Below are 27,102 nucleotides of genomic sequence, written 5' to 3'. Positions count from 1 at the left end.
TAGAAAATACAAATTTTCTCCACATTGAATCGTCAACTTATGTCTTTTGCACTTATGGCTTCTTGCTAACTAAAATTATGAACGCAGTACAACTATCCGAATTCCCGACTGATATTTATTTATTGTTAATGTTGCGTACAATATTGAACTAATATCTAAGTTGCTGACGGCTGACGCATATTATTACTAATAATGCCGCCTACAATATATATTAAACTGGTTCCTACCAAAAAAAAAAATATATATATTAAACTGGTACACATGAATTCTCCCTGACTAGAAAAAAAACGAACAAACGAAATTCAGAAATAATACAATATTAACCTCGAACGCACATGACTTTTTCCGGACCAATAAAAAGAACACATATGACTTGTTTTTAGAATAATAAAAATGAGAAACAAAAGCTCAGGAAAAAAAATAATAAGACAAACAATGAGTGTTTTCCTCTGTAATGTCAATGTCAAAAATATATGTAATCTAATTTTATTATTCACTCCGTAACATCATTCACTCTAGTTCTTCTTCAGAGTAAATGCTATCCGTAACCATCATTTGAAATACTCCAGTTAAGATACAACATAAGGTTATTGGTGACGCAATATGATGAGAATCAAAATATAGACCGCTAACTCCCCAAATAGATCCAAGCATGACTACAGTAAAAAAACGGGAAGTCCAAAGCTTATCCGTGCCGTAAAGCAATTGAGCCAATGAGATTGCGGCGATAACGACACCAAAAGTAAGGTAAAATACATCCCACCTCTGCCATGTGTAACAGCTATAAAACATAACACGCTTACCATTTGTAAGATAATGGCAAGCCAGTTTTCTCGGGCCTTTGAGACTCGTGTGTGGTCGATACGTGGGGAGAAAACAACAAACCAATCTGAAAACATAAACATACATTGACAAAAATCCAAAGTATCTTAATATAAAATAGCTGAAACTCATTGTCAAAAAAAAAAAAAAGTAGCTGAAACTCATTGTCAAAAAAAAAAAAAAGTAGCTGAAACTCATTTTTTCTTTTGCAACCACACTATCCCATCCTCTTGCAACGCCATAGATCGAAATGATTGCAACCTTAAGCAATACTGCTCGTGTGATCACATCATTTACGCCTACAATCATATTTTTGTCTGAAGGTCTCGCCACAACTTCGTCTGAGGCATCCGACATCGTACTACTTAAACTTCTTGTCGTTTATATAATTCTCTAGGAAAGCCCGGAAGATAAACGATGCAAATTTGGTTTCCTGTTTTTTTTTTTCTTTCAACTCTACATATTTACTTAGTTATTATATACAGGAGAAAGAAAGAAAAGAAAAAAAAATCCATGGAATAGAAAATTTAGTTTTCGAATCTTCAACATAGAAGTTACAATATCTTGAAAATTATATATTTAATACATGGAACACACGTGTTTAAAGAAAGAAAAAGGTTTAAATAATTCTGTGTAGTTTTATTATTTGAGATAAATCCTTATTTTTAAGATCTATAAAGCCACTAATGTGTATCTCTCAATTCAAGAGATTGTAACCAAGGCTCAAAAGTGGGGGTTCTAACACATGTCTACTTTTATTATAACCTTTTTAAAACTATTTTACATAAATAAACTATGAGGTATGGATATAAATAAAAAATGCTTAATTATTATTAAATTTGGAATTGTATTATTATAAAATGACATGTAAGACTTGTGTTTATCAAAATTTAAGACTTGTCCAATATAGCATACTAGATTCACAAGAATATGTCTTAAAACATTTGATAGTACTTTGGATATCATATTGTTTCCAATGATCTATCATAATGAATTAGTTATCTTGAAATGAATTACTTTGCCTATTAATTCTCAAAGATCACAAATTTATGCAGTTATCCATGGGTTCATAAACAAAATCACCGATGCACATATCGAGAAGAAAATAATCTACGAATATGCTTGGACGATGACATGGTCGATGAACTGATGACGTTTTATAGTGGCGAAAGCGGTGAGAATGGCGGAAGATATAATGATTTCTCAGTCGTATATCAGGTTTCAAAAGCTGGAAGTCGAAACTAGGGACAAAAATAAAGTCATAACATCAAAACCAACTCACGAGCTAACAACACTACTGATTTGTAGACGAAGCAAAAGCCCCTCTTTGTGGTGGCTTTAGTACCTTAAGGGAAACTGATTGTTCACAAATCTCGCAGAAGGACAATCATACGCAATGTGGCCTCTTCCACCACAATTACGACATATCATCAACCGAGCTGTGCAGTGTCTGCTCATATGCCCCACTTGCCGGCAGTTCCTACACACAATGTCTTCCTCGTACTGGTCTCGGTTATAGCCGCCACCAGGATGCACGCCTCTGATCCCACGTGGTCTTCGGTCTCCTGCTAGTCCCTCTGTTTTTGGGCATTTAACAGCAAGGTGACCAGCGACATTACACAGGTTGCACACAGGATCGTCTTTACAGTCACGAGCCAAATGACCAGTCTTCCTGCAGTTGTTGCATGCTTTCTCGTTTGTGCAATCTGCTGCAAAGTGGCCTTGCTTGTAACAGTTGTTGCAGAGTCTAAGGTCTCCAGGTGGGAGCTGGCGAGCTGTGCAGCCTTTAGCTCGGTGTCCGGCTATACCACAGCTGTGACAAATGCCTTCGTTGGTGCAGCTATTAGCCATGTGACCTGGTTCACGGCAGTTCCAACACAACGACTTTGTGGAGCATTCTGATACAATGTGCCTGCCAAGATTTGTAAAGACTCAAATTATAGTTAACCAAATTCACGGATTTCGTACAATGTTGGGCAGAAATAAGCAAATCTAAAGAAACAAAAATGTGTATACATCTATATCAATCTAAAAATGTGAAGCACAAATCCATCTTAGAAACCACCTAAAGATATGATATGGCTCTATTAGCATAAAAATTACCAACAAGTTCACATAACAATCTAAACCAAGTCAAAACATGATGCACAAATGGAAAGATGGAAAAAGTTAGAAAAGGCAAGCAAAAGTACCCACCCAGGAAGGCCACAGTTGTGGCAGATTGAGACATGGGGACAATCTCGAGCAAAATGTCCAGGCCGCTTGCAGTTATTGCATGTATTATCTTGGCTGCAAGAGAATACATACAATGTAGTTGAGGCAACTCCTAAGTTAATTCCTAAAACAAATTTACAAGCATAAAATGATATAGAAGAAGGATTGGTGGAGCTCTCTAAGATGATAAGAAGAGAGATGAGAAACCTGAAACTTGGAATTGGAAGTGAATCTCTTCGATAAGGATCATCACGGTAAGCAAAACGATCTGTATGAATCTTCCTGCTCCTTCTCTCTGCTGAACTCATGGTTGGTCTTCTAATTAAAGACCCACAATTCACAATTCGGAAAATAAAATAAATAAAAAACATCTTCAGACCTTACAAAAATGCAATTCACAATTCGCCACAGCAAAATCATACATTAGTACAAAGTTTATTATACAAACCACCTAACATCGTTTAAGTCTTAGAGGAGGAGACGAACGAACTCGTACGCTAAAACCCTAACATCTCAATCTCGAGCGTAGGAACTAAAACAAAATCGAAAATCTTAACCAACAAAATAAAATCAACCAATTGATCCTTTGAAAAACAAGTATCGAAACTCGATTTCACTGGGGTGGTACCTTACCTCCGACGCGGCGGTGACTGGCAGCTAATCTCCGACGAGAGAGCAGCTTCCTTCGGGCATACGATGAAGCGAATTTGAGACTGAAAAAGAGGAAAATAATGACCTCAGCAATTAGTTTGTTAATAAATGGGCTTTGAAGAAGACCCAATAACAAACTAAACCTACATTGAGCCCATTATGAATTCAAGTTCTTTCCTTTATTTTTGTATGGCCTAATCGGCAAATCCTCCCAAACAATGCTGATCTGCATATAAGGTGTCTTGTCGTGATTCATTACGTACCAATTAGATAAAAAGACATAGATTTGTCAGGGAATCTTATAAGTGCCAACTACTTGTTAGCTATGATATATACTACAATAATATTTTCTACTAATCTTGTAAAAAACATTCGTATCGATTATTACGAGTTGAAATATTACAGTCTAGATCTATACTAAGTCTACTGAATTATTTTTAATCTTACTAAAGAGGAAAGGTACTTTTAGTGGATAGTGGATATGATTTTCGACCAAGTTGATGTCTTGGACATTATGAGATCATATAATTATGGTGTAAAATATTTTGTAAGGGATAAATATCATGTGAGCGTAAAGATAAGATGTTCAGAGGAAAAGAGAAATAATGTGTGAGGATAATGCAAAAAAAAAAAAAAAAAAAAAAAACAGATTTGCTTGCATTCTTGCTTGTGAAATTGGCAAAGTTTCCCAAAAGTATGCGTCATCTTTTCTTACTTGAGATATATATACAAGTTCGTATTTGTTTGTTATGAATGCGTATATTTCTTACTTTTACACGCCTAACATATAACTAATTACGGTTAAGTTCGGTATGCATAGACTATTCCCAATTTTTCCGATACGGTCCATTCTCAATTGGTGATATAATGGGCCATATGTAATTTTTAACGTATAAGCACGACAAATGTTGTTCTCAACTTCTCATAGATAAATTGGTACATTATTATTTAAAGATTGGGTTCGAATCGATCCACAATATGTCGCGACACCATCTAATATCTCTGACCCTGATGATCATTGAGTTGAAGATTATAAGTAATAGTGAATCAAACATTCAAACCACAGGTTTGAGCCCAGCTTTATCATGATTTAAACTGGAAAAAGTGTTGTGTTTTCACCCCGCTTTTAAACATTTTGTTATTTTTTTAATTAGCGGTGTTTTTACATTGCTTTGGATTACCAGGCGAGTAAGTAATTTGGTTGGCTTTACAAGCATCAAGGCTATATATATATATATATATATATATGCATGTTGCTCATTTAAAGATGATAAATTCGTCTGTAAAATATTTTATGTATGCGAGAATTTAAATGAGACACAGAGTCTTTCGTGGACACTAAAGGCTAAATCATTAGAGGCGAAGCGCTACAACATAGTCGGTAGGAAAAGGAAAAAAAAAAAAAAGAGAGAGAGCATACAATAATAATGTTTTCTTAGTAGTAGTAGGTAACTCACAGAATTATAGTTTAATACTATACACAAACAAGCATAGAAAAATTGTGAATTTGTGTTACTTTCCTTTAGCAGGTTAACGCATTCTGATTTTTTTTTTCTTTCATTATCACTGAGAAAAGCAATATTTTATTATGCTAATCTCGTTGATTATACATTTATACTAATCCTTTTTTATTTTTATTTTCTTTTTTGCCGTCATACTATTTTTAGTATTAAGTAGTCCTGGACGTTCGGGTATTCGGTTCGGTTTTGGATATATCCATTCGGTTCCGGTTAGTTTGGATATAGAGGTTTAGTATCCATTCGGTTAATTTACTATTTCGGTTCGGGTTCGGTTATTTTCGGTTCGGTTCCGGATATCCGAAATAGTGTAATATAAATTTTTAAAATATTATTTAAATAAAATTTGATTATATTTTAACAAATATATCTAAAAACTTCCTGTTATTTGATTTATTTCAAATATTTTGGTATTTTTGTTTAAATATATATGGTTTTTTAGTTTACTTTTTATTACGTTATATATATTAACACGTAATACAAAGCTAAAACTTCAACGTGGCGCAGTGGTCATGTTGTACACTCCAGTTTGTAGAGGTCTCAGGTTCGATTCTTGGCTAAAACATAATTTTAGTACGTGTTCGGTTTGATTTGGATAACCGAATGGATATCGGTTCGGTTCGATTAATAACCGATATCCATGGATAATTAAAACACTATCCAATCGGTTATTGTCCACTATCTATACCCGAAACCGAACCGAAATTTCGGTTTTAGTTCGGTTCATTCGGTTCGGTTTATTTGCCCAGGACTAGTATTAAGCATAATTTACATGTAAAATGCTCATTGTACTCCTAAAGAGACACGCTCATTGCATTCTTAAAGAGAGAGAGAGGAGTATTAAAAACAAAACAAAAGAAGTGAAAAAGTATCCGATTTTTGGTTTTATCTTGTAGCAAAACAACAAAAAACATGACACCATGGGATTACTCGCGCGCTCGCTTCAGTTTCATTTGCCGGTAAGTGGCTGTCACACACGCACAAATGACATTTATTCAGTACTTAATTAAACAATTAGTTCCAAAAGTTCACCCACGATTGCAAAATCATCCCCCTAAAATTTTTTTTTTAAATAGTACTAATATAAACAACATAAGATAACAAAAAGCACTAAAGCACATAATAAAATAATAATATATCTACTCCTTTATTATGTTGTATATATATTAATAATAATAATAATAATAAATCTCCCACTTATATATAAACACATCTCGTGACACACACTCGTAGTTGCAAACACCGTTCAGTCACAGAGAGTATCCGCTCCCTCACCACCACCGTCCACCGACGCCGATAAACCATGAATTTACGTTTGTACCCTCTCTCCCTTGTCTTAATCTTACTCCTACGTCCGACAATGTCGTCGAACCAGCACGATTACTCCGACGCACTCTTGAAATCAATCCTCTTCTTCGAAGGCCAACGCTCTGGTTACCTCCCAAACGACCAGCGTATGACGTGGCGTCGTAACTCCGGTCTGAGCGACGGTTGGTCACACAACACCGATTTAACCGGCGGTTACTACGACGCCGGAGACAACGTAAAATTCAATTTCCCGATGGCTTTCACCACCACAATGCTCGCCTGGAGCGTAATTGAATTCGGCGAACTCATGCCTCCGTCGGAGCTCCGTAATTCTCTAGTGGCTCTACGGTGGAGCTCTAATTACCTTCTCAAATCAGTTTCTCAGCTACCTAACCGCATCTTCGTCCAGGTTAGTGTGGTGGCTTTAATCTAATGTCCGTCGTCTATTCAATTTCGTAACTGTTTTTCGCCGGTGAGTGGCATTATTAGTGAATATGTAACAATTGGGACGGGTAATTAGGGAAATTAAATAGCGAAGATTTAGGAAACTGAATCGTTTGAGTTGCCAAAGAGATGAAGTGAATGAAATTAGTAACCCGTGAAGTGTTTGTTTTGGACTCTCAAGAGTCTCCCTCCTTTGCATTTAACCCTTTTTTTTGTCGTTGCGTCACACTTTTTTTTTCATTAGTCCTTACTTCTATCTCTCTCTCTCTCTTTCACTTTATTTATTTCTTTCTCTATTGGCATTTATCAATCATGAATAAATATCAATTGGTCCAATAAATAAAAAAATCAAATTAATTTGTTTTTGTTAATGACAAGGTCCAGTACGTAACACACGCATATCATACATAGAGTGACCAGAAAAAAAATTACTATGAATTTTACAAGTTGGCAACGTAAATGTCAATTTAATTTCGTGTGTGTCCGTACTTTGTAGTAAATACAAATACGACCAACTACTATTATTAGTGCGTTTTAGTTTGTGATTATTTTTTCTGCTATTTTATTTTCTGGAACCTACAACAATAAATTTTGTTGACCATAATTGGATAATGATAAAATTCAATAATACACATTTATATAAAATAAATTAGTGAATGGCTTTTAGAATTCTGAACATTGATTTGAAGGTCGTTGCATCATAATTTAAATGAACTAATATATATATGATCATCATTCAGTAATTACTACTTAGAGTTGAGATGCAATGATAGAGACTTCTTTCTCAGAATCGTTCAATTCTCTTTGTTCCAGTATTAGAGAAAACAGACATCATATTAATTTGATGTTGATGTTGTTAATTAGGTATATTATTTCTTATTTTATTCATTAACAATTAATAAACTCCGGTTAATCGGAGAAATACGTGACACGACGGAGGAGAGACGAAGATTGAAGAAGAAGAGAGAAACGAGATATTTCTTATTTATCAAAGGATAAAAGTTTGTTACAAAAGCTTAACCTCAATTAACTAACTAATCTGTTTATATAGTTAGACTAATTAGCTAATCTTAATAACCGAAGATAACCCAATTAAACCAAAGTTCATAACCGGTCATACTCTAATACGCCCCCCTCAAATCTTTATCTCCGAAGTGTCTGGTTTCGGGAGGTAAAGATTTGACAAGGACATCTTCTGCAGCAGATGATGAAACGGTCCTGGATGAAGAGGTTTAGTCAAGATATCGGCATGTTGTTCTGCAGTCGGTACATGAAGAGCTTTAAGCGTACCCTTCTTAAGTTGATCACGCACCGTATGACAGTCGATCTCGATATGTTTAGTCCGTTCATGGAAGACTGGATTCATGGCGATGTGTAAGGCGGATTTATTATCACAGAACAGCTTGGCTGGAGCAGACTCTGTAATGTGGAAGTCCTTGAGTAGTTGTTGTAACCAGATGATCTCACAGGTTGCTTGTGCCATACTGCGATATTCTGATTCTGTGCTACTTCTACTTGCAACGCCCTGCTTCTTTGATTTCCAGCAAATGAGTGAAGATCCTAGGTAAATACAATAACCCGTAACAGAACGCCTTGTCTCCTTACAATTAGCGTAATCTGCATCACAAAATCCATTCAAGCAAAGATCCGAAGTGGCAGGATACATCAAACCTTGTCCTGGATTCTGCTTGAGGTAACGTAGAACCTTGTGTGCAGCTTGTAGATGAATATCAGTAGGAGCAGATATGAACTGGCTCAGTTGGTGAACAGCAAAAGTGATGTCGGGCCTTGTGATAGTGAGATATAGAAGGCGACCAATGAGCTCTCTGTAAGAAGTAGGAGAAGGTAACAACGTACCCATATCTTTGGTAAGTCGCAGGTTCGGATCCATTGGAATAGAACTTGGCTTACAACCTAATAAACCTGCATCTTCAAGCAGATTCTGAGCATATTTGCGTTGACAGACAGAGATACCCTCTGATGATCGCGATATCTCTAATCCAAGGAAAAAGCGAGCTGGTCCAAGATCCTTGATCTTAAATTCAGAGTGCAAAAGGGTCTTCAGATCATGGACAGCAGCATCATCGTTACTTGCGATCATTATGTCATCGACATATACGAGCACAGCAACAATGGAACAAATTCCTGATGGACGCATAAAGACTTTAACGAAAAGAGTATTATCAGCAGGTGATTGTATGTAGTTTGCTCCCAAGAAAACCGTAGACAGACGTTTATACCACTGTCTCGAGGCTTGTTTCAAGCCATACAAGGACTTGAGTAAACGACATACCGGATTTGGAGGTAAAACTACACCCGATGGAGGCATATATCCTTGAGGAAGACTCATGTATATCTCCTCTTCCAAATCACCATGGAGGAAAGCATTGGAGACGTCCATTTGAGTCAGGTTCCAACCCTTCGCAGATGCTAAGCCAAGAAGTAACTTTACACTGGTGAGTTTCGCAACAGGTGAAAATGTCTCGAGGTAGTCAATCCCTTCTTGCTGTGTGAAGCCTTGTGCAACCAGGCGTGCCTTGTACCGTTCAACAGAACCGTCAGAGTTATACTTAATAGTAAAAACCCATTTGCATCCAATCGCATGTTTCCCTGCAGGTAGAGACTCAACAACAAAGGTCTTATTAAGTTCAAGAGCAAAGAGCTCATCATTTGCTGCATTAGTCCACTTCTCCGATTTCATGGCCTGATGGAATGTTTTCGGTTCTGTTTCAGCACTATAAGAAAAGATATAGGATTGGAACAGAGGTGTATAGCGGTCAAGAGTACAGACAGAAGAAAGGGGATATGGTGTAGTCTTTTTAAGTGATGGAGGAAGGGATTTAATGAGAAGAGGAGGTGATGGTGGTGATGGTGGTGGTGGTGGTGGTGGTGGTGGTGGTGGTGGTTGAAAAGATCGGATATCTGTCGGTGGTAAACAGGAAATGGAAGGAACAAGAGAGCAATGATACTCAGCCAGATAACTAGGAGCTCTAGATTGTCTCTTTGGCCTAACGTTAGATACAGAAGTATGATCTGTAACAGATGTAGATACAGTGGCAGCCGGAATGGTACCATGATCATGCTCTAATGATGGTTCAAATGGTAGAGTAGGAACTAAAGAATCTTCATCAATGAGAGGCATGCTTTCAACAAAATGCAATGGAACAGGAAGAGGTAAAATAGAATTAGGAAACATATCTACTGCAGATGACAATAAAGAACTGGTCTTAAAAGGAAAGACATCTTCTTGAAACACAACATTCCTAGATATAGAAATAGCATTTGACTCTAAATCCATGACTTTATATCCCTTATAACCAACCGGATAACCTAGAAAAACGCATGGTCTAGCTCGAGGAGAAAACTTATTACGTTCATGAGGATTAGTCGAAACATAACACAAGCAACCAAAACTCTTGAGTAAACTATAATCGGGCAATTTTGTAAACAACAGCTCATAAGGCGACTTGTTAGCTAAAACAGGAGAAGGCATGCGATTTATGAGGAACACTGCAGTCAACACACAATCAGTCCAATATTGCAGGGGGATATTTGATTGAAAAAGTAAAGATCTGGCCACATTCAAGAGATGTTGATGCTTACGTTCAACAACAGAATTTTGTTGTGGTGTATAAGCACATGAAAAATAATGAATCATTCCCTGTTCTTTAATAATATCAGTGAATGCTAATTCTGGTGCATTATCAGATCGTATGGCCTTAACAGTGCTATCATATTGTGTTTTAACATGTTTAAGAAAAATTGGAAAAACAGTATGAACTTCCTTTTTATTCCTTAAGAGGTAAACCCATGTAGTACGAGTACAATCATCGACCAAAGTAAGAAAATAACGAAAACCTTGTACATACTCAATACTAAAAGGACCCCATATATCAAGATGGACCAAATCAAAGGGTTTATCAGCTAGATTACCATGTGAAACATACGCTAACCTTTTCTGTTTAGCTAAAGGACAAATACTACAATGCGAAGACAAAGAAGAATTCTTCAAAGAAGGAATCAAACTAACAAGTTTCTGAAGAACTAGATGCGACGGATGTCCAAGACGTTGATGCCAGAGAGAATCATCAGTAACCACAGAAGCAGAGAAAGAACATGCTGCAGGAAAAGATGGTGAGAGGGAAGTATTCTCAGTAGCCAGAATGTAAAGATCTTGAAAAACTCTACCCCTCCCAATCATCAAGCCCTGAGAAAGTTCCTGAATCAAACAACAATTATCAAAGAAATGTGCAGAACAAGACAATGTTTTAACCAACCTACTGACACTAATCAAATTAAACTTGAAATCAGGAACATGCAAAACATTGTATAAAATCAACTTTTGAGAAATGTAAATTGTCCCTATATGAGTGATGGAAACCCTGGTACCATTCGGCAATGTCACAGTAATATCTGTAACAGGTCGTAAGTCTGTAAACAAAGCTAGATTAGAGCAAACATGACTAGAAGCTCCACTATCTATAATCCAAGCATCATGCGGTAAAAGTTGTTGTAAAGAAGAAAGAATATGATTTTGAAAAGTTAAAATATGGTTTTGATATTTAAGTGAAGTCGAAGGGAAGGGAAAAATGATACCAGAGGTAGAAGTGTCTGCCATCATACCATGTTCAGAGATCGTAGCCATAGCACTAGGAATACTAGAACCAAAAGACGAAGCTATAGGCTCTTGAACCTGAACTTGACCCTTGTATTGAGAAACCATCTGATCAATTTGCTGTGGAGTAAACCCTTGTAAACTCGAAGGAACACCATTAGGAACCATGAACTGCGGATATTGATTAGAAACAGAACCATACGACACATCTTCAGTTGGAAACATTCCAGTCTCAGAGTAAACTTGAGCCACTGCATTTGCCTTTTGCATAGAATTCGCATATGGCACCATTTGATTAGAAGTTTGTTGAGACATCCGGGGTTGAGACTGCATCGTTGGCATCCTAGGCTGAAACTGATTTGGCATCATTGGAGGTCTGTAATTGTATCCCGCAGCATTAGTCTTATATCCTGGTGGGAAGCCATGAAGTTTGTAACACTTTTGAATAGTGTGTCCAACTTTACCACAATGAGAACAAATAGGTTTCTGTATAGTCCTCCCTGTATTGTAAGCTGCAACATAGGCACTCTCAGCCTCATTCACAGAAGCAACATTTTGAAAAGCAACACTTTCAATACCAGTCGTTGGTTTAACTACAACCTGTCGTTCATCCTGTGTGACCATGTTAAAGGCTTCTTCAATAGTTGGTATCGGCTTGAGCATTAGTATATGACGTCTAGCTTGATCATAACTTTCATTCAAGCCCATCAAGAACTTGGTCACACGACTTCGTTGTTGCAACCTTTCCCATTTTACAGCTGCATCACATTCACAACGTCCACATGTGCAAACAGGAAGCTCTACATAATTTTTATGTTCTTCCCACAAAGTAAGTAGAGCTGTATAGTATGTGGACACATCCATTGATCCTTGAACTATCTTACTAAGTTTCTGTTCTATAGAAAAAATTCTAGGAGCATCATCTTGCTTAAACCTAGATAGTATATTCTTCCAAATCCCTTCTGCAGTGGGAATGAAAAGCAAACTCGCGCCTATTTTCTTATCAACAGAATTCATCAACCAAGTGGATACAATATCGTTACACCTAGACCATACACCAAAATCTCTATGATCTTCCTGAGGTTTTGAGATCGTACCATTGATGAATCCAAGTTTATTTCTGACATTAAGAGCCATCCACATCGATCGACGCCAAGAGGGAAAATCAGAAGCAGTAACAAGACGATCAGAAACAAGAACGAGTCCTGCGTGATCCGCACTATGGAGATGATAAGGATTCTCATACTGATCAGTCTGATATTGCGGTTGAACATTCATCGGAGCATTCGTATTACCAGAATTGCTCATCCTCAAAGCAAGAGCGAGAAATCCAAAGAAAGTGAGACGAGAAAAAAAAATCAAAAGCAAGATTCGTACTCACTAAGGTCAATCAAAAGAGAATCAAAAGAATCAGAAAAACTGAGAAAACTCCAATGAGAAAATCGCACACAACGGCGAGAAATTGCTGAACAAATCGAAAACAAGAATTAATTGGGAAGCTCATCTCCGTCGCGTAAGATGCGGAAGCGTTCGTAACTCATTAACCTCGCTCTGCTACCATAATAAACTCCGGTTAATCGGAGAAATACGTGACACGACGGAGGAGAGACGAAGATTGAAGAAGAAGAGAGAAACGAGATATTTCTTATTTATCAAAGGATAAAAGTTTGTTACAAAAGCTTAACCTCAATTAACTAACTAATCTGTTTATATAGTTAGACTAATTAGCTAATCTTAATAACCGAAGATAACCCAATTAAACCAAAGTTCATAACCGGTCATACTCTAATAACAATATTTATATCTACATTTTTTTTGTTGGTGAATACAGGTAGGTGATCCAATTGCTGGGAAAGACCTGAAGATATGGACACACCACGGTCTGCTTACGCCGTTAATGCCCCGAATCCGGCTTCTGAAGTTGCCGGAGAGATCATAGCAACCTTTTCAGCTGCTTCAATTGCTTTCCGGTCATCGGATCCGAGCTACTCTCAAACGTTGCTCCAAAATGCCGTCAAAACGTTTCAGTTCGCTGATACGTATCGCGGTGCTTATAGCAGTAATGATGATATTAGAAATGACGTTTGTCCTTTTTACTGCGACTTCAACGGATTTCAGGTAAAACACAAAATTTCAACATTTGTCTCTGTTAAGGAATTGAGTTGGTAACAATTATACGAAGGATCATTACAGAATCATGAATAAGTATTTTATTAATTTTTTTGATGATTTTTTTAATTAAGAAAATTGGTATGGGTAGGATGAGTTATTGTGGGGAGCATCTTGGTTGAGAAAAGCTACTGGTGATGAAAGCTACCTTAATTACATAGAGAGCAACCGTGAACCGTTTGGTGCTAGCGATAACGTCGACGAATTTGGCTGGGACAACAAAGTTGGTGGACTTAATATTCTCGTTTCAAAGGTTAGTTTCCTAATTTATATTCACCTTAAAGTTAGGGGTTCAAATCGAAATTAACTTTAAAATAGTGAAAAAAGTTAGTAGAAAACACGAGCCTTGCACGTGCATAAATAATAAATATACAGTAATGCTCTTTTCTTTCCGTGCACGTGAAACCACCACCACCAATGTGACCCGGTTAAGAAAACAAACCGGTACGATAACCGATGAAATTGGAGTTTAATTTAATTTCGGTACAGGAAGTGATAGAAGGGAATATGTACAACTTAGAGGCGTACAAGGCATCGGCGGAGAGCTTCATGTGTAGTCTGGTTCCTGAATCTCCAGGTACGCACGTTGAGTACACTCCCGCCGGTCTACTTTACAAGCCCGGAGGTAGCCAGCTCCAACATGCCACCACCATATCTTTCCTCCTCCTTGTCTACGCTCAATATCTTTCGAGGAGCTCTCTCTCCCTCAGTTGCGGCACCCTTACCGTCCCTCCTGATTATCTACGCCGTCTCGCCAAGAAACAGGTTAGACCAGTTTGGTTTGGTTTAGGAATTTGGTTAGCCTATTTGGGTCTGCAAATTATAGTGTAATCTTGAATGTTTATTGGAAAGTGAAGGTGGACTATATTTTGGGAGACAATCCGATGGGACTATCGTACATGGTCGGGTATGGAGAGAGGTATCCAAAGAGGATCCACCACCGTGGCTCATCGTTACCGTCGATCGTCGATCATCCAGGAGCGATCGGGTGCAAAGACGGGTCGGTTTATTTCAATTCGACCGAACCAAACCCGAACGTTTTGATTGGAGCAGTGGTGGGAGGGCCTGGGGAGGATGATAAGTACGATGATGATCGGTCCGATTTCCGCAAGTCCGAGCCAACTACTTACATCAATGCTCCTTTCGTTGGCGTATTGGCTTACTTTGCAGCCAATCCCAGTTTTAGCTGACGTCATGGAATTTAGTTCTAAAAGTTGTAGGAGTATGGGAGTACATGTTTTTTTTAGAAGTCTCTCATCTTGCCCATGCAAAGAAAGAGAAGTTTTTTTCTAAAGAAAACGGGTAAAACATTTATTCAATTATGTTAAAGATAGATCTCATATCCATATTAATTTTTAACCTATAACTGATACATGAGTTTTTTTTTTTGTAGTGGTACAGAAAAAAAAAATAGATTAAGAAATTGATTATAGTCTGAACTAACATGACGATGACCGTTAGCTAGACTTTCAATATTTGAAAATTATGTTTGCCATGCTATTTTCCTCTCGAGATTCTATCTTGATTCAGTTTCCGTAAATTATTGCTTCACTTATTTTATATTTTAGATTTTTAGTGGCATATCTGAAAGATAGATTTATATATGCATAGTTGCATACACATTTCTTCTAACTTGAGCAATAATTTCAGTTTTGTTTTGGTTTGTTGTGCTTCTTATTATGTAATGATTGTAATCATTCCGTAATATATATTTTATAGGTCTATGATTATGCAAATGTTTCATTGATGCAAGTATGAAACTCTAGTCAACAAATTTATAATTCGATATTCTAAATATTAAATATCAGAAAAATTAAGCGAAAACTACCCTGCAACTAAACCTAATAATAGCGGTTGGTCATAGTTCCTAATAAATGTAATATAAACAATTAATACTATTTTAGGTATTCAGATTTTTAAAGAAATTGCCTTAGTTTGGATATGCTTGAAATTAAAATATTTTGAAAATAAATAACGAGACAATTGTGGAAACTATAACGAAAGATGATGATGTGATTGATATAAATGAACAAACGCGTGCTTTCTATAAAATATAATCATACAATAAAATTACCAGAAGTAGGTAGTCAGGTAGATCATTGTGTAGAGAAATAAAAGAATACGATATGGAGCAGATTTAACAAACAAGATAAGATACGGTACACGAAGTAGTCTTTAGAACAAACAGAGCTTTTACTTACTTAACTCGTTCTATTTACTTATGTATGTACTCGCGTTTTGAAATCTGACCTAAAAGTTATTCCACTAAACAAACGTCACTATGTTGTCAAGACTCAAGACTCAAGAGCAAAATAAATTGTCCGGTTTAATTAAACATATGAAATCTCTCATAGGATTTCGAGTCGTTGCACACAATTGCTCGGTTCAAGATTCAGGACGAAAAGTATAACTTACTGGAACTGAAGAGAAGGAAAAATTATCAACAAAATATTTCTGTCTGTAGACAAAACACATTGTTGTCTCATTCCCAAAAAAAAAAAAAAACACACACACACACATCTCTCTAACAAGCACATTTCTTTTGCTTAACATAGATTTTTCTATCACGTTTTAATAGATTAGAATCGAAAAGATAATAGATAAAGTTATTAACACGATTTTTAAAAAGTCAAAAAAATTGGTACTATATTCTCATAAAATTCACTTTGTTAATCATATTACATATATAGTCCATTCATATTTTTAATTTTTTTTCAGTACAAACCTGAATTTTATTTGGCGAAACAAGAAATGAAAGAAATCTTTTACTTTAATGTTTTTTTTTTGTGCAAACAAGAACTTTCATTACTTAAAACCTCAAGAGATGGAAGTTCATACAATCAAAGGTTAAAACATAACAAGAGGGATAGAGATAATGGTAACATGAGTTTTCGAAAGGAGTACAGTTTGAAAAATCTTTTGAAACCATTGTGGAGTCGACCATGAAGAATAACTTCGCGACTTCCTTGATCAGCTTGTGATCATAATCGCCATGCGCAAAATATGCGACCAAGCTTTTAGAAGGGTGCTCCATGATGGAGAAAAGGATTAGGGTGCTAGCCAATATGATAAGGATCATAACCAAGAAACCAAGGATCTTCAAACTTGTGGGCTCATAACTCTTGACATTAGATGAAGCTAACTTCGGGAAACGAAAGTAAAAGGTGCAAAACCGTAACATAGCAGGTGAGTCCTCCCTCTCATGAAGCCAATAGCCATGGAGGTTAAGGAGTTTCACACAAAGCTTGTATTCAGTTTCACCTTGGTAGGGAGGAAACAACCCGAGCTTACATCCTTTTGGCGGTTTGGTACAAATGGTAATGGAGTTCTCAACAAGGGTGTAGTGATATAGATAGATGTAACATTGTAACATAGCAGGTGGGTCCTCCCTCACATGAAGCCAGTGGCCATGGAGGTTAAGGAATTTCACACAAAATTTGTAGTCGAAATTAGCAAGACATCGGAGAACAAACCCTAGGTTCAAAAGGGAATAAGTGGGATTGGGGGTTTTACAAGTAAGGTTCATGAATGTGATGGTATCATTAGGTGAAACTAGAGACCAGGTTCTAATAAGCAGTATTGACCAACAAAGCAACAATGTTTGACGAGAAAACAGTCGACGTCTTCTATCAACTGATTCCAGAAAAAAACAAAATTACGCTAAATTGAGGCAAGGAGAAATTTATAACGGACCTGGATTTTATGAACATATGAATTGTGTAGCACCTTAATGGGTTGGTCCAACAGGAAGAGGTTAATAGGCCTAGGCCCACTTGGCAAAAAACAGGGTCCAAACGAGGGACACCCAAGGCAATTAGGTTAGCGCCGCCAAGACTCCTCTTTTCTTTCACCGTCGCATCAGTTCGTCGGAATCTACAGGCCTTTGTCGGAGAAATCGTACGCGGGACTTTCCCCAGTTGGGTCCACCTCGAAAAACTGATGAAAGTTCTGGAGGGTTTCACTTGGGGGATAGTTGAGATGGTTCGCAGCGCCAACGTCGAGGTACGAAGGTAGAACGCTTTAGATGTGGTCGAGAGCTTGCCAGATTCAAGAGATTTGGGTGTGCTACAAGAGTCACTCCCAGTTCCGTCAGAAGAAATCCTGCTGGTAGAAGAAAGCTCCTTTGGGTTCAGGTTGGACAGGGGGAACATATCCGGGGATGAGATTAGTTGATGGCTAGATCCGATGAGCTTCTCAAAACTCATTTGAGGGATTCCACCGTCGAATAAGGGGACCAAGAGATATGTTTGAGATGATTGAGTAGACGGCCAAGGCGAAAGTAAAAGAGAGCACAATAGAAGAAGAAAACAAGCGGAGGATTTAAGTTCCCGACGCCGGCAATCAGGGGCCTTGCCGGCGCCGGAGGGAGGGTTCAAAGTAGACGTTTCGATACTCGAGCCTGGGAGAATAATAGATTTAATGTTTAAAATAGATTTGCTGATTACTTTCTGAAAATAACTTTAACAAAATTCGTAATAAAGAGCAAAAACATTCAGATCTCATTCCCCTATTCTTTGCACCCTCCCATATCCTCTTATGCATGGAAATGAAAAATTTCTTATTATTATTTTTTCTTTATGTCAAACTGATGAGCCATCTAATTTGAATATATTTGTTTCTCATTGCACCTATTTTCAGTATACAGATAATTCTTCTACATATGTAAACATATAACCCAAAAGTTAGGAAAAGAATGAAGAGAAATATCACATTCCTCTCTATTCCACATTTTTTTTACCATTTGAAAGTAATATTTTTTTCCCTACATTCTTCAAAAAATAAGAACAATAGAACAAAAATGTTCATCCCCATAATTGATGAGGAACAAATGGAACAAAATAAAAGAACAAATATTAAAATTCGTTTTTTATTTAAAAATAAATAAAATATGTTTATTAATTAAATTTAAATTTTTTAATATAAAAACTCCAATATTTTCACAATGTATTGACAGAGGAAAATTGTTTGATAAAAATTTTATGTTAAACTAATCTTAAAGCTCTATTTGAAAACTGTATGAATAGTAAAACAATTTTAAATTACTTTAAAAAATTTATTGTATGTTAATATTAATTATTAATATTTAATATGATATATCTAAAATTTAATTTAAAAAAAAATCTTTTAAAATCAAATGTAAAATTTATTATATATACATTAAAATTATTATTAGTATTATCATTGAAATTTAATTTATTAAATATTTAATATATTTTTAAAATATTTTTATTGTTTGGTTAAAATTTAGTATTTTGTTCATTCTCTGCAGATTTTCTTTTCATTTTTTCAAAAACTATTTATTTCATTTCGCATTTTTCTTTTTATTCTTTTTTCTCTGGTTTTTCTAATGGTTATCAGTAGGAACCAAAGAAAAATAAATGTGGAATATTTTACCACACATGGCACTATAAAAAAACAGGTGATCAAATGATTCAAATCTATCAAATCTTTTTTTTTAAAGAAATTACTATAAACTAGAATACATTTATCTTAAATGTATTGAGGTATAAAGAAAATATATTTTAAAATATATGATCTGTCAAAAATAATAATTGCAAAGATATTGCTCTAAATTTAATACATAGTTTCTTGAAAATTCACTAGGGAATTCGTGGTGAAAAAAAAAAAAAAATATGAGAGTATCGTGAATAATCTCTTTGACAGTACATGCATGGATCCTTTAACAAACCAATACGTCGTATGATTAATGACCAAATTACCCAAAATACGTATACGCAAAACCAGAATCAGTAGGCAGTAGCCACCATTATGTGTCTATAAATATGAACCCTAAAGTCCCCAAAACTAAATACCAAAACAACAAAATCTCACCAAATCCTAATTAAATTTTAGAAAATGAAACTATCGGTTTACTTTGTAACCGTTTTCATACTTGTCCTTCTCATTCTACCAACGGCGATCCCTCACGACTACTCCGACGCTCTTAGAAAGTCAATCCTCTTCTTTGAAGGTCAACGCTCTGGTCGTCTTCCAAAGCAACAAAGGATGGCATGGCGAGGTAACTCCGGACTCAACGACGGCAGAAGCCTAAATACCGACCTCGTTGGTGGTTACTACGACGCCGGAGACAACGTTAAGTTTCATTTTCCGATGGCTTTTACGGCCACGATGCTTGCTTGGAGTGCTATTGACTTCGGTAGTTACATGTCTCCGAATGATCGTGGACATAATCTCGTTTCCCTCAAGTGGGCCACCGATTACCTCCTTAAGACCGTTTCACAACTCCCTAATCGCATTTTCGTCCAAGTACGTATAAACCCCTAACACGTCGTCGTTTTATTTATTGTTATCATGAATTTGATTTTTACTATCTATGGACGTAACAAGTATAGTAAAATATATGTATCCACCAATGCATACCGTTATCAAGAATTTGATTTTCACCAATTTTTGTCATTTTACGTACCCACACTTATTTAAAACTTGAGACTTAGGTATTATATATATTGTATACTTTTAATGATATTTATATCATGAGAACTAGACATGATATTGAGGTATACTTTTTCTTTTTATCTGCGTGGTTGGGTATACTAGTGTATAACTAAAATTACCTATGATTTTATCAAAAATCTACATTACGGTTATTTTACAGTCGGAAGGAAGTTATAAAACTCCAAGGTGTACATACAGTATGTTGATAGAGACAGAATCAAATTTGTATATCTTCTCTAAGAAGAAGTAATCATTTTTTGTTGATTAGCTTCTTCTTATGTAACTAGATTTCCTTTTTACGAGATATCACGGATTTAAATGGAAAAAGATTATAAATTCTAATTTTAATGCGTACATACTAACAACATAAAGAATATTAATATGGTATAGGTAGGTGAAGCACAACCGGATCATGATTGTTGGGAAAGACCGGAAGATATGGACACGCCACGAACCGCTTTCGCCTTAGATGCATCATTTCCAGCTTCCGATTTAGCGGGCGAAATCACAGCTGCTTTAGCAGCCGCTTCAATTGCATTCAAACAGTCAAATCCAAGATATTCCAAAATATTACTCGATAAAGCCATACAAACGTTTAAGTATGCAGATTCACGTCGAGGTTCTTATACCGATAATCCAGGGGTGAATAAAGCCGTTTGCCCGTTTTACTGTAGTGTTAATGGATATAAGGTATATATATATCTTCATTTTCTCCACATATTGTACAATCAAAATTTTATTAGTCGGTTTTAATGTTATACAACTCATCATGTTGTTTCCAACAGGATGAGTTGCTATGGGGAGCTGCGTGGCTGAGAAGAGCAACGGGCTTAGACTATTATCTCACATACTTATTGAATAATCGTCAAGCTTTCGGTGCAAATAACAATTACTTGGAGTTTGGCTGGGACAACAAAGTTGGGGGTGTTAATGTTCTCATTGCCAAGGTTTTCCCCGAATCTCCAATATATTCTCTATACGATCTTCGAGTGAAACTATAAAATACTATAATACTCATAGTCGTAAATTGTTATGATACGTAGACCATATACACAACATACTATTTTGCTTACAAAGTGTCTATTTTTTCAAGACATCTGTTAATTCTCATGGTTATCTTCTACTCTCTTTTTTTTTCTTCCAAAAATTAGAAGTAGTTAAAAAACTAACTGATGTATACGCGTTAAATCAATTTGGTCAACAGGAAGTATTTCAGAAGAATATGACCGTTTTAGCACCATATAAAGATACCGCAGAGAAAATGATGTGTGCATTTTTCCTAGAAACGACCGGTCCACACATGAGTTACACTCCCGGTGATCTCATTTATAAACATGGAAGCAGCCAGCTCCAGAACACAGCTGCTTTGTCTTTCCTCCTCCTTACCTACGCAGATTACCTCTCTAAATCCTCTCAACAACTCAGTTGTGGTAACCTCAAGTTTCAACCAGACTCTCTTCGCCGCATTGTCAAAAGACAGGTATATTAATTAATTAATTATTAGCTGGCCAATAATATGAGTCATTAAAAAAATTGTAAGATCATTATTTTCATATATATTACCGATCAAAGCATCTGATGATAAATAGTTATTATTTTGTGTATATTCTTAAAATTAAAGGTAGACTATGTTTTGGGAGATAATCCAATGAAGTTGTCATACATGATTGGGTACGGTGAGCGGTACCCACGACTGATCCACCACCGTGGTTCGTCTATACCGTCTGTTGCCATTCATCCGACTGCCTTCGGGTGCTTACAAGGATGGACAATTTTCTCATCACCCAATCCAAACCCCAACATTCTTATAGGTGCGGTGATTGGCGGCCCTGACGTCGATGATAAATTTATTGGAGGTCGGACAAATGCTAGCGAGACCGAGCCCACAACTTACATCAATGCACCTTTTGTTGGTATCTTGGCGTACTTTAAAAGCAACCCCAAGTTCTCTTGATTTTAGTTTCCTTTCCAACTTTGTAAAACATATATGACAAATAAAAAAATGTACATATATATTGATTGAACTAAAAATATATATAATCGTAGTTCAAAAAAAAAACAAAATGGTTTATTTTAAAAATAATGTTTTGTTTGAAAACGTTAAAAATATTAATTTAAATGTGAAAATATGTGAAAATATTAATTTATGTGAAAATATGAATGTCTAAAACTAGTGGACCAAAAAAATTCCTATGGACATGATGGGTAAAGTTGAAAGAGCGTTGAACCTTGTTTTCATAGTATAAAGTATAAACCAGATCTCTTCTCTCTAGATTGCTGCAAAAAAAAAAAAAAAAAAACTTGTAGTGAATCATGATGTGGTAATGATTCAGATCCTCTTTATACATAAAATAGACTCTGCTTTAGAGCTCTGTTTCTTATTAATCCCTAAAATAAAGAGTATCTAATACATTTTGGAAACTCTTTTTAATTAAAAAAAAAAATAGATCCTCTCATGCAACCCCATTGTCTGAAGCATCAGAGAGCTCAAACCAAGACCTTCTGAGAGAATTTCAAAGAGCAGAGCAGATGACCTAAACTCATCACATGTTATGCAAGCTACTTGGAGATTAAAATTGGGGAAAAAACCTCGCCCATATATCGCATTAAATTAAACTACTAAAAAGGGGAAATTAATAAAAGCACAAAGTTCTGGTTTATGACAAGTCATTGTTGAGGACTTAGAAAGTTTCCATAGAGAAAAAAGATCGAATGAAAACCGAATATATGCATCGTCTTATTCAGTTATGTCTCATAAACCCTAAAAGAAAAAACACAAAAATGAAGCCATCGATTTGGTCTGCCATAGTTCTCCTCCTCGTCCTTGTACCAACGACGATCTCTCACGACTACTCCGATGCTCTCACGAAGTCCATCCTCTTCTTCGAAGGTCAACGCTCTGGTTATCTTCCAAGCAATCAAAGGATGACGTGGCGCCGTCACTCCGCACTCAAGGACGGCGAAAACCTCAATGCCGACCTCGTTGGTGGTTACTACGACGCTGGAGACAACATTAAGTTCCACTTTCCGATGGCTTTTTCGATTACGATGCTTGCGTGGAGCGCTAACGACTTCGGAAGTTACATGTCTCCGGCTGATCTCCGTGACAACCACGTTGCTCTCCGCTGGGGAACCGATTATCTCCTTAAGACCGTTTCGCAACTCCCTAATCGCATCTTCGTCCAAGTACGGTCACTCTAACCTAATATTGTTTTTATTTTACATATATCATTTAATAACGATTGTATTTGTTTATAATATTCATAACTGCTTAACTGTTGGATATATATTGAGAATTCGATTTATGGTGTTTGTAACGATGTTTTAGGTAGGTGAAGCAACACCGGATCATCAGTGTTGGGAGAGACCAGAGGATATGGACACACCACGTACTGCTTACGCTGTGGAAGCACCGAACCCAGCCTCTGATTTAGCGGGAGAAGTCGCAGCTGCGTTAGCAGCCGCCTCAATCGCATTCAGACGATTTGATCCTATATATTCTCAATTGTTGCTCGATAACGCTATAAAAACTTTTGAGTACGCAGATTCACATCGAGGTTCTTATACCAGTAATCCTGCGACTAAACTTGCCGTTTGCCCATTTTACTGCAGTGTAAACGGATATGAGGTAATCTCTAGCTATCATATCATTCTCGAGCTAATATCTTAATGTCAAAAATTAAATCGGTCTAGATTGTTTTTAACTTTTAAGTGATCATGTTATTTTCATATAGGATGAGTTATTATGGGGAGCTGCATGGCTGAGAAGAGCGACCGGTCAAGATTCTTACTTAAAATACTTAGTGGACAATCGTCTATCTTTCGGGGAAGATTTTAATTACTTCGAGTTTGGATGGGATAACAAAGTTGGGGGCATCAATGTTCTCGTTGCAAAGGTTGAATCCAATTGATAATTCTTTATGATTTTAAAATGACGAGATGATCGTAATTCATATTATAACTACTATGCTATAAATATAATTATGAATATATTAATTCTGGTATACATTTTTATTCTAAACCGTTTGAGGTATATTTGTTATGGATATAGGAAGTATTTGAGAAGAATGTAGCTGCGATTGCACCTTATAAGGATACAGCGGAAAAATTGATGTGTTCATATTTTCTGGAAACTCCGGGTTCACATATGAGGTACTCTCCCGGTGGCCTTCTTTACAAACCAGGAAGCAGCCAGCTCCAAAACACCGTCGCATTGACTTTTCTCCTTCTCACCTACGCCAATTACCTCTCTAAATCCTCTCAACAACTCCAGTGTGGTAGTCTCAGTATCCAACCTGATTCCCTCCATCGCTTGGCCAAACGACAAGTACGTTAGTACATATAGTTTGTCTTGATAAAGTGGTCTATATTTAACTAACTAGATATCGGTTTTATGGTAAATTAACAATGATTTAATATATTTGGTAGGTGGATTACATTTTGGGAGATAATCCGATGAAAATGTCATACATGATCGGGTACGGTAGTCGGTATCCGCAACAAATCCATCACCGCGGTGCATCCTCACCGTCTAAAAAGACTCATCCCACGGCCATCAAATGCTCAGAAGGATGGATTAATGTTTTCACATCACCAAATCCAGACCCCAACATTTTAGTAGGTGCGGTGATCGGGGGACCTGACATAGATGACAAATTCATAGGAGGTCGGACAAATGCAAGTGAGACGGAGCCGACGACTTACATCAATGCACCTATCGTTGGTGTCTTGGCTTATTTTAAGGCCAACCCAATGTTAGACGACTCTCGCTTTTTAAGATTTTTCAAAAGATTTGTAACTAAATCAAAAAGTTCAACTACGAACTGAATTAAAAAGTCACATTTTAAGATGGCAATGGTATAGTTTTTCAAAAGTGTGTTTTACTATTTACAATTTAGGATCACATCGTACTATTACAAAGTATGTGACTTTTCTGTAAATCTCAAGATATTTTTGGGCTAAAAAATTATAAAAAAAAAAAAAAAAAAAAGAAAAAAGGAACAAGTTACCCGACTTGACTCTCAAACGACGACGTCGTACCCGTCACGAGTCTATCCAACAAACTTAACGTCGCTTCTTCTTCTTCTTCAGTCGGAAGGTCTACGGTGATTTAAAATAAGTTTTCTTCTTCCGAAATTAGGGTTTTCTGGGATTCATGTATCGATAAAGGTTAGTCATTCTCCTTAACTACTTCCGTGAATTGAATTTCCCACTAATCAATGGACTTAATCGTGGAATTAGGTGTACTCAAACGAAACTGTTTACTTATTTGATTCGATCCGTTACCTTTTGTGTGTTTCTGTGATCTTTTGATTCCTGTGTGAGTTCTGGTTGTAGTTATTAGGCATTTTCACTTTTGGTGGCGAAGAAGACGCGTAATTGATCCTTATTACTTCATCGATGCAATCGTAGTTTTGTTATAAATTAGTTATTGAAATTAGTGTCTTCCGCTCTCATTCACTTAGTTTCAATTTGGGAATCTTGATCCATCCTCTATCATCTGATGAAAGATCTGGATATGCTTTTTGTTGTAGCCATGGCTGAAGGGGAAGACGTTTCAGGGGTTTCTCTTTCTGTTAGAAACGAGGAAGATCTTTCTCCAGAGTCTTTAGCTTGGGCTGATTCCTGCATCATCAGCTTTCCAGATGATTCAGACCACAATCATTGGGCAACTTTTAGAGATGCTTTAACTGAAATCATCGATATCCATCCGGAGATGTTTGTTCCTTCATCAACTAGTAGTGCCCTGCCTCCAGACGAGGATATGACTGAATCCGAGCCACTTGAACTACTACGGTCATTCCAACCCGAAGCTGATTCAGCCAACTCTAAATATAATTCATCGAATGAAGAAGTCAGTGAGATTGTCTCTTTGATAACCTTTGAGTCAGACCCGTCAAAGAATTCTTTACAAGATCATTACTTTTCAGAGCCCATAGCTGAGAATGGAACCCCTGAACCAGTTGACGATCCTACTAATGATCTTGGAGGTGTTGAAAGTATAGAAGAAGATGGGTCAGTGAGCAATGGAGAGGCAGAAGAAGAAAAAGAACCAGAGTCAGTATCGTCTCAAGTCTTCAAGGATGATTTCATGAGCACATACATTCAAGAAAACGTTGACGATTCTAACGTTACAGAGGATCCGGTCAAAGTAACTCAGCAAGAGATTTTCAAGGTGTGGGATCTGGAGATTGTGGGGGACGATGATGAGGAAGATGGATTGGTGCTGCAGCTGAAGAAGGCCCTCGATGAGTCTTCCACGGTCCAAACCCTTCCACAGCCACTGCTGAATGATGTTGCGGAGAAGAGCAGTATCGATGACCTGATAGCTGGGATCTCGGATCTGTCTATTGCAGAAACTTTTAAGTGAAAGATGAAGTTTAAGAAGTATGTGTTTTATATGACATCACTCTTTTGCTTTACTATCCTTAACCGGCACAAACCGGTTTTAAGATTTCTAAACCTGCTAGACTAGACCGAAGGTTTTTAAGGGTCAATTTGGTGTATACACGACCCACTTGGCCACCTGTTGTGCAATGGTGGAGATGAGATTGCAGTCTTATCTCGACCGTTGGTGTAGACTTCGCAATCTCTTAAAATCTCCATGCTTAACCTCAGCCTTAAGAAAACTCACGGGATCACGCCCTCACAAAGTCATTTTCTCTGGATGTAACTTCCTGAACGCATCTTTGGTTCTAAATTCTAAAAGGGAAAATTTTAATAGGTTTTCTTGTTTTCTTTACTTGCGTCTTTCAAACTATATGTTTGATGATACGGTGTGTAGATTGACGTGGTGAACTCTCTGCCGTCAGATTTAGACTTCCACTAAACTGATCAGTGATCAATCATCTCGTCAGCTCTTAAAAATATTAGAACGGATACGAACCTCATAATTTTTCATTATCT

At 36.7% G+C, this 27,102-nt stretch overlaps 5 protein-coding genes, 1 long non-coding RNA gene and 1 pseudogene across 17 annotated transcripts; 4 read left to right on the top strand and 3 right to left on the bottom strand.

Moving 5' to 3' along the window:
* Positions 1-452: 452 nt before the first annotated feature.
* LOC147935692 (uncharacterized) lies at positions 453-936 on the bottom strand. Its single transcript, XR_015567816.1, has 2 exons — positions 804-936; positions 453-656 (listed from the first exon to the last, which is right to left on the bottom strand). It is a non-coding gene; the product is annotated as an uncharacterized LOC147935692 (long non-coding RNA).
* Positions 937-2,003: 1,067 nt separating this feature from the next.
* LOC104716178 (uncharacterized) lies at positions 2,004-3,781 on the bottom strand. 11 transcript variants are annotated; one of them, XM_087468026.1, is made up of 5 exons: positions 3,665-3,765; positions 3,488-3,568; positions 3,244-3,354; positions 3,019-3,111; positions 2,004-2,734 (listed from the first exon to the last, which is right to left on the bottom strand). In XM_087468026.1, exons 3-5 carry the CDS (start codon positions 3,342-3,344, stop codon positions 2,161-2,163), a joined length of 768 nt encoding a protein of 255 aa, XP_087324152.1. In that variant the 5' UTR covers positions 3,345-3,354; positions 3,488-3,568; positions 3,665-3,765; the 3' UTR covers positions 2,004-2,160. The 11 variants fall into 11 exon arrangements, with proteins under 11 accessions (XP_087324152.1, XP_087324153.1, XP_087324151.1 ...); XM_087468027.1 differs by having other exon boundaries at positions 3,670-3,750; XM_087468025.1 differs by lacking the exon at positions 3,488-3,568 and having other exon boundaries at positions 3,665-3,781.
* A 2,654-nt stretch (positions 3,782-6,435) lies between these two features.
* LOC104716177 (endoglucanase 24-like) lies at positions 6,436-15,106 on the top strand (annotated as a pseudogene). Its single transcript, XR_015567815.1, has 5 exons — positions 6,436-6,921; positions 13,403-13,689; positions 13,832-13,993; positions 14,230-14,505; positions 14,598-15,106. The product of XR_015567815.1 is annotated as an endoglucanase 24-like (transcript).
* Positions 9,686-12,879, bottom strand: LOC147935691 (uncharacterized). The gene is made up of 2 exons (XM_087469121.1): positions 9,910-12,879; positions 9,686-9,691 (listed from the first exon to the last, which is right to left on the bottom strand). Exons 1-2 carry the CDS (start codon positions 12,877-12,879, stop codon positions 9,686-9,688), a joined length of 2,976 nt encoding a protein of 991 aa, XP_087325247.1.
* A 4,165-nt stretch (positions 15,107-19,271) lies between the features above and the next one.
* Positions 19,272-22,260, top strand: LOC104716176 (endoglucanase 23). Its single transcript, XM_010433546.3, has 5 exons — positions 19,272-20,007; positions 20,587-20,886; positions 20,982-21,143; positions 21,401-21,676; positions 21,818-22,260. The coding sequence occupies exons 1-5, from the start codon at positions 19,597-19,599 to the stop codon at positions 22,148-22,150; spliced, it is 1,482 nt and encodes a 493-aa protein (XP_010431848.2). The 5' UTR covers positions 19,272-19,596; the 3' UTR covers positions 22,151-22,260.
* A 400-nt stretch (positions 22,261-22,660) lies between these two features.
* On the top strand, positions 22,661-25,575 carry LOC104719912 (endoglucanase 22-like). Its single transcript, XM_087470224.1, has 6 exons — positions 22,661-23,382; positions 23,525-23,824; positions 23,931-24,092; positions 24,248-24,523; positions 24,625-24,990; positions 25,534-25,575. The coding sequence occupies exons 1-6, from the start codon at positions 22,909-22,911 to the stop codon at positions 25,573-25,575; spliced, it is 1,620 nt and encodes a 539-aa protein (XP_087326350.1). The 5' UTR covers positions 22,661-22,908.
* Positions 25,217-26,658, top strand: LOC104716175 (uncharacterized). Its single transcript, XM_010433545.2, has 2 exons — positions 25,217-25,365; positions 25,731-26,658. The coding sequence occupies exon 2, from the start codon at positions 25,733-25,735 to the stop codon at positions 26,564-26,566; it is 834 nt and encodes a 277-aa protein (XP_010431847.1). The 5' UTR covers positions 25,217-25,365; positions 25,731-25,732; the 3' UTR covers positions 26,567-26,658.
* The last annotated feature ends 444 nt before the right edge of the window (positions 26,659-27,102 follow it).

This window comes from Camelina sativa, chromosome 10 (genome assembly GCF_030686135.1).
Source record: "Camelina sativa cultivar CO46 ecotype springtype chromosome 10, ASM3068613v1".
Taxonomy (NCBI): Eukaryota; Viridiplantae; Streptophyta; class Magnoliopsida; order Brassicales; family Brassicaceae; genus Camelina; species Camelina sativa.
The sequence above is the reverse complement of the archived record's forward strand: the minus strand, read 5'-3'. Positions and strand labels throughout refer to the sequence as shown.

Bases quoted from the DNA above. Each gene is read 5' to 3' on its own strand.
- LOC104716178 (XM_087468025.1), bottom strand. From the start codon at position 3,344: ATGAGTTCAGCAGAGAGAAGGAGCAGGAAGATTCATACAGATCGTTTT. The intron at 3,112-3,243 runs GTTTCTCATCTC...ATTCTCTTGCAG, and splicing joins CTTCCAATTCCAAGTTTCAG to CCAAGATAATACATGCAATA. The intron at 2,735-3,018 runs GTGGGTACTTTT...AAATCTTGGCAG, and splicing joins CACAACTGTGGCCTTCCTGG to GCACATTGTATCAGAATGCT.
- LOC104716175 (XM_010433545.2), top strand. From the start codon at position 25,733: ATGGCTGAAGGGGAAGACGTTTCAGGGGTTTCTCTTTCTGTTAGAAAC.
- LOC104716176 (XM_010433546.3), top strand. From the start codon at position 19,597: ATGAAACTATCGGTTTACTTTGTAACCGTTTTCATACTTGTCCTTCTC. The intron at 21,144-21,400 runs GTTTTCCCCGAA...TTTGGTCAACAG, and splicing joins TTAATGTTCTCATTGCCAAG to GAAGTATTTCAGAAGAATAT. The intron at 21,677-21,817 runs GTATATTAATTA...TTAAAATTAAAG, and splicing joins GCCGCATTGTCAAAAGACAG to GTAGACTATGTTTTGGGAGA.
- LOC147935691 (XM_087469121.1), bottom strand. From the start codon at position 12,879: ATGAGCAATTCTGGTAATACGAATGCTCCGATGAATGTTCAACCGCAA.
- LOC104719912 (XM_087470224.1), top strand. From the start codon at position 22,909: ATGAAAACCGAATATATGCATCGTCTTATTCAGTTATGTCTCATAAAC. The intron at 23,825-23,930 runs GTAATCTCTAGC...ATTTTCATATAG, and splicing joins GCAGTGTAAACGGATATGAG to GATGAGTTATTATGGGGAGC. The intron at 24,991-25,533 runs GTAACTAAATCA...TTCTGGTTGTAG, and splicing joins TAAGATTTTTCAAAAGATTT to TTATTAGGCATTTTCACTTT.